This window comes from Tripterygium wilfordii, chromosome 10, assembly GCF_013401445.1.
Source record: "Tripterygium wilfordii isolate XIE 37 chromosome 10, ASM1340144v1, whole genome shotgun sequence".
Taxonomy (NCBI): Eukaryota; Viridiplantae; Streptophyta; class Magnoliopsida; order Celastrales; family Celastraceae; genus Tripterygium; species Tripterygium wilfordii.
In genome coordinates this window covers 6,700,702-6,706,701 of record NC_052241.1, presented here as the reverse complement: position 1 = coordinate 6,706,701, position 6,000 = coordinate 6,700,702, and the positions used below count along the sequence as shown (strand labels likewise).

The 6,000-nt window shown below is 37.0% G+C and overlaps 1 protein-coding gene and 1 pseudogene across 1 annotated transcript; one reads left to right on the top strand and one right to left on the bottom strand.

Annotated features, from left to right (window-relative positions):
- Positions 1–298: 298 nt before the first annotated feature.
- On the bottom strand, positions 299–2,221 carry LOC120007510 (pentatricopeptide repeat-containing protein At1g26900, mitochondrial). The gene has a single exon (XM_038857777.1). The coding sequence runs from the start codon at positions 2,132–2,134 to the stop codon at positions 443–445; it is 1,692 nt and encodes a 563-aa protein (XP_038713705.1). The 5' UTR covers positions 2,135–2,221; the 3' UTR covers positions 299–442.
- A 1,891-nt stretch (positions 2,222–4,112) lies between these two features.
- LOC120007306 lies at positions 4,113–4,919 on the top strand (annotated as a pseudogene).
- Positions 4,920–6,000: the final 1,081 nt, after the last annotated feature.

The window sequence follows — 6,000 nt, the reverse complement described above, 5'->3', positions numbered from 1 at the left end:
TTTGATATTCATTGTGTTTATTAGTATTAGCTAGTCATTTGCATATCATTCACTTCAAATTTGCATTGCTTCCTCGTGGATCGATACCGGACTCACCGGTTTATTACTTGACGATACCCTACACTTGGGGTAAGTACACACACACACTTTGGTGTCGGTCCTTGGGTCAAGCCTTCATGAGTGGTCCATATTTAAAACCCAATTTCCAACGACATATGAACATTAAAGCCATGTTTTTGAAGCAGAATTCACCTTCTGAGAATAAGCTTTAGAAGGGCATGGAGCGAAGCTTAAAACACAAGGATTTTCAATTATTTATTTAAAGTATAAGAACAGAAGCCCTATGCCAAATGATATAAAAGCTTATCTGTCCCTGAAATTCCTTTTAAAAAAAGCACAAGAATAAACCTTAGAACTGCTTTATTGTTTTGTTCTTTTGAAACTACACATGCAATCCCTGACCATCCATTTCAATCATGCTCCATCCAGCCTCTTTCTTAACTGAACCATTTACAGCTTCTTTGTCTATTTCTTCTTTCATTTCCTGCATTCTAGTTCGTTCTGCCAACCTTCCAGTAATAGCGTAAGTACTGGAAAGAAGAATTGAATCGGTTGGGTGTTCCTCGTCTATTTCAACCAGCACTCTATTCACATATTCACCCAGTTCAACATTTCCGCAGACTCTGCAAGCTGCAAGCAATGCACGCCATGCTGTGGCGTCACATCTAATGGGCAGGCTATTGATAAGATCATGTGCTTCCTCTAGCATCCCGGCACGACCCAACATATCAATTAAGCATCCATAGTGTTCAACGTTAGGAGAGAATCCATATCCTCTTATCATCTTCTCGAAGCATCTCATCCCCTCCATCACCAAGCCGCCGTGGCTACAAGCAGTCAACACTGCTAAGAAAGTGACTTCATTGGGTCTATAGCATTTTTTCTCCATCCTATAGAAGAGATCGATTGCATTTCTAGCCTGCCCATGAAACCCATAACCTGAAATCATGGCAGTCCACGATTTTACATCCTTGCTCTTCATCCTCTCAAAGATGTCAATAGCATTCTCTAAAAACCCACACTTTGCATACATATCAACCAAAGCAGTTCCAAGTATCACGTCCAGTGCCAATCCCTCCTCTTTTATGTAATCTTGAAGGCACCTGCCTAGCTGTATAGATCCAGTGGCAGCACAAGCTGATAATAAGCCTGCCAAAGTCGAAGAATTAGGTTTCAATCGATCGCGTTTCATTAACTGTAGTAGAGCTACAGATTCTTCTAGCCGGCCACATTTAGCATACTTGTCAATCATACAATTCCACAAAATAACATCCTTCTTATCGACCTGATCAAAAGCTTTACGTCCTGAATCAATATGCCCAGTTTTTGCATACATATCAATCAAAACAGTGGTGATAATTAAATCCAAGGAAAAGCCAGTCTTGATGCAATGCCCATGAAGTGAGTCTCCCCCGAGTGAGTCCCCCACCTCACCAAGAGCAGAAAGGACATTCAACACTGTTGTGAGAGTGAAACGAACACAACTAGTACACATTTGCCTAAACAAATCTACGACCATAGCAGGCTTAGAAACGCTAATGTAACCATCCATCAGCGTGTTCCATGAAACTGAATCATTGTCTTGTGGAAATTCATCGAACAGCTTATGGGCGTCTCCGATTTTGCCACATTCACAGTAAAAGTGCAGGAGGGTATTCCTTAAATTGAGAAAATACACATGCCCAGATCTCAGAACAACCCCATGAATCCCTAAACCAATCTCGATAGCCAATTCTCGCGTACTAGCTTTAAGAGTGGTAATGAAAGAAAACTGGTCCAGCAAGAATCCTTGAGCCCTCAAGTTCTTGAAAAGACCAAATGCTTGCATTGGGTTCTCACTAACTGAATAGCCTCTAAGCATGGTATTGAACATGAAAAGATTTGGGTTTTCAATATGGTTAAAAATTGAGGCTGCATATTCTGTATCTCGAATGGAAGATGCAAGAAGCTTGCTCAAAGCGAACACGTCCTTGTCAATGCCAGTTTTGACCATGTAGCCGTGAATTTGAGAGACTTCATAGGTGTGTTTACAAGATGTCAGTATAGATATCAGTTTGTGGTAACGGGAGGACATAATGTTTGACAGTATTCATGAGCGAGGCTCAAAAGCAGTCGCGGCAAATTTTGAAATTTTTTTGACAGTTTGCACCAACTCTTACGAGTATGAAAGAAAAACTATAGCTCCCTCCAAGTGCTCGATTTCAGGGTGTGCCAAATTAAAAATAAGAAAAGTAAATTTTTTTTACTGGGTCCATCTAAGAGTGCTTTGTATTTTGATCAACCGATGTGAGATGTTGTCAGGTAAAAAGTTATGTCGTTGTGGTGTTGTGAGGCGAGTTTTGCAGATAAAAAGCATTTGTAGTGTCACAAAAAATTATCGTTAGGTGAGTTGATGTGCAATTTGACGTTTGGATAAACAAAATTGCAGTGAAGCCAAAACATAATGAATTTTGTTTAATTTTTATTGTAATAAATTCTAATAATTTTTTTGATATAAACTAAGCAATTATGTTTATGTTTGTATTGAATCCCTACTCAACTTTGCCAAATATTTTTAATGTAATTTAACTTATACCAAAGATTTTAAAGTAATTGTTAGTTTTTTACTATAATTTAAGTAATGCCACCAAAGATTTGCCATATTTTTGAATAAATTATTATATCTTAAATTCTACCAAATATTCGCCACATTTTATATAATTATTATGTAAATAAATTAAGTGGTTTGCAGCTCACCTTTTTAAAAAAACAAAATAAAACAAAAAGCTTCTGCCACTTACGGATGCGGTCCCTAACAATAACCAATGAGGTCAATGAAAAAACATCTACTTGTTGCTTCTCCAACAACCGGCGTCAGGTGAGGTTTCACCCCACCTCAATTGCCCACCAAACACTGTTTTGCATGTGGAATTGTGGTTTATACCCACACGGTGGGTTCATTTGGCCTCCACCCGAGTGTCAAAGGGACCCATTGTAAGCTCTATAGGTCTACAGCTCCAAGGGATTGACTTGGTGGTAAGTTTATAGGATCAACCTTATCAAAGACAAAAGGATATATGTTCACTCACATATAAGTGAATTTCAATTTATTTGGAAATGCTTTTATGGGCCAAAAGTATTTGTAATTATCTGATGCGTGTGGGACACCCTAAGAATAATGACTGAATTTTAATGTCATAAAACCTCCACAAGTATAGACCGACTTAAAATCTGAGTAGGTTATTTTTCTTCTTCCTTTAGAAGAACCCATTGAGTAGAACATTCATGCCAACATCTACTTTATGTCTTAGCTAAGTCATTAGTTGAAGTTTGGCCTAACAATACCTTATGCTTTTGAAGTTTCACATTTTCTCGTTTCTAGCTATTCATAAAGTTTAAAATGCCCCGTTTTAATTTTGATCCTCATATTGGAGATCATATCTTGATAGTGTTGTATAAAGCCATCCACAACAGATACTCTAAACAAAAACTCTAAATTTACAGTAAAGGTACACTTTCCACAGATTTACAGTTTCTCTAACATTACTACCATTCAGCAGATACTCTAAACCATATTCTAAATCATTTAAATATTCATTTATACTTTCAATTTTTATTATTTGAACTCAATTTCTTTTACATTTAAATCAATTGACATAATAATAATTCAATTGATATTTATTTATGTCAGAAATTAAATATATATTAATAATTAATTATAATAATTAAGTTAATCAATTTTTTATATATTTTAATTTTTTTTTCTGGGTAAATAATTGAGTGATTATGTAAAATGTAGTAATTGAATTCTGTGGATACGAATATAGTGGTCAAGTTGTGTGGTAACAACTGTATTTGAGTTGTGTGGCCACCAATAGAGTTTGTGAGTTATGTGGCTATCAATTGAGTTTGTTGAGTTGTATGGCTACAATTGATTTGTTGAGTTATGTGGCTATAAATGGAGTGGTTCAATTGTGTGAAAGATATTATTGTACAAAAAATCTATAAAAGCAATGCACTATATCACAACTTTATACCTAAAAACCAACATATATCATTCAATATTACTAGCAATGGATTTCTTTTCAAGGCGTAGAAAGAAGAAGAACATCAATGCCGAACCTTATGATGACGATCTGGAGGATATATTAGTCATGGGGTTAGCCATGGAGATTGAAGGATCGTCTTCTAATCATCGTCATGGAGAAGGACGTACGCCTATCAGTCGTAATACTTTGTCAGGTCATGATCGGTTGTTCAATGACTATTTTTCTGAGCATCCCGTTTACCCTGATTCTACATTTCGAAGGAGATTTCGTATGAGTCGTAATCTATTCCTTCGAATTTAGACGGCTGTAGAAGCGCATGAACCATACTTTCAACAAAGGCATAATGCCGCTGGAAAGTTAGGTTTATCTGCTCTCCAGAAGATAACAGCAGTACTACGGATGCTTGCTTATGGAGTTGCAGCAGATTTTGTGGATGAATATGTTAGAATCGGTGAGACCACGACAATAGAAAGCCTAAAAATGTTTGCAAGTTCTGTAGTTGCCATTTTCGGTGAGGAGTACTTACGTTCACCAACATCCGATGATCTCGCAAGGCTACTTGCAATAGGTGAAGCTCGTGGCTTTCCCGGAATGCTAGGGAGTATAGATTGCATGCATTGGAAGTGGAAGAACTGTCCAACTGCTTGGAAAGGTATGTTCTCTGGGCATGTACATGAACCAACTATTATTTTGGAAGCTGTTGCATCATACGACCTTTGGATATGACATGCATTCTTTGGACTACCAGGGTCTCATAACGACATTAATGTCTTAGAAAGATCTAGTGTATCCCAAATCAATTCACAATGCCCTAAATCATACCATGAATAAACAAGTTAAAAAACATGAATAAACCGGATGGCTATGAATGTTGCTGTCAATAAATTGAACACTATTGTATAAATATATACTTGTATAATATGTTGTAGATTCCTTGTCGCAGTTCTAAAATTTGAATAATTTCTTATTTAATACAAACTAATGAGATACAAACACCCATTAATAGCCAAACCAATAAAAAAAAGAAACCAAGAATGATTTTCCAAGCCAATTATCTAATTCATCCCCTTAAAATTGTCCCTGATCCCTTAATTAATTCCCCCATGCCTTCTTCTTGAAGTTACTGCTATATGAACATGAGAGAAACTCACAACATCATCACTCATAACATCACAAGAAAGCTTACACAAGAGATTAGACATATAGCTCCTCATCCCAGACCATTCCTCATGACTATTAGTAGTACTGCTAGACAACCTTGGACGAACAACATGGTCGGGGAAAGCTGTGCAGTTCATGTTAAAGATCATATGCACACCTAAATTTGATACAGTTCATAAATCACAAAATCAACATCGTGATCCCATATTCACAATTTCCACCTCCGTTTCCATCAATCAACAACCACACACACAAGGATCACTAAATTGTGTAGAAAAAATTAGAGTTTGAATACCTGAATTGAAGTTGGAGATGGTTGTTCAGAGCCCTAAATCGACGTCACGTCCTCCCTGTTTGAGAGATGGGTTTAGAGAAAGATAGCGCCTACGAGAAAGGTGATCGTGGGTTGAGAGACCACCGAGGGCAAGCAGTGAGAGCCGATCTGTCCCACACCGATGACGGCCTTAGATCGAAGATGCACTGGCTGCGTGAGAGAGGGGTACAGAGAGAACTCGATATCGCAAAAAGATATTAGGGATAAAAGACAGAAAACAAAAAATAAATTAATATTTTGATTAAAATATTGGGTCCAGTAGTCTACAGTAAAACTGGACATCTACAGTTTTACTGTTCACAATGCAGTTTTACAGTATTGGATACAGTATCTGCTGGAGTGTGTTTTTTTGTCAAATATTGTAAATGATACCCTAAATTTACAGTATATGCCATTTTGCAGTATCTGTTGGAGATG

Coding starts and splice junctions, on each gene's coding strand:
- LOC120007510 (XM_038857777.1), bottom strand. CDS start 2,134: ATGTCCTCCCGTTACCACAAACTGATATCTATACTGACATCTTGTAAA.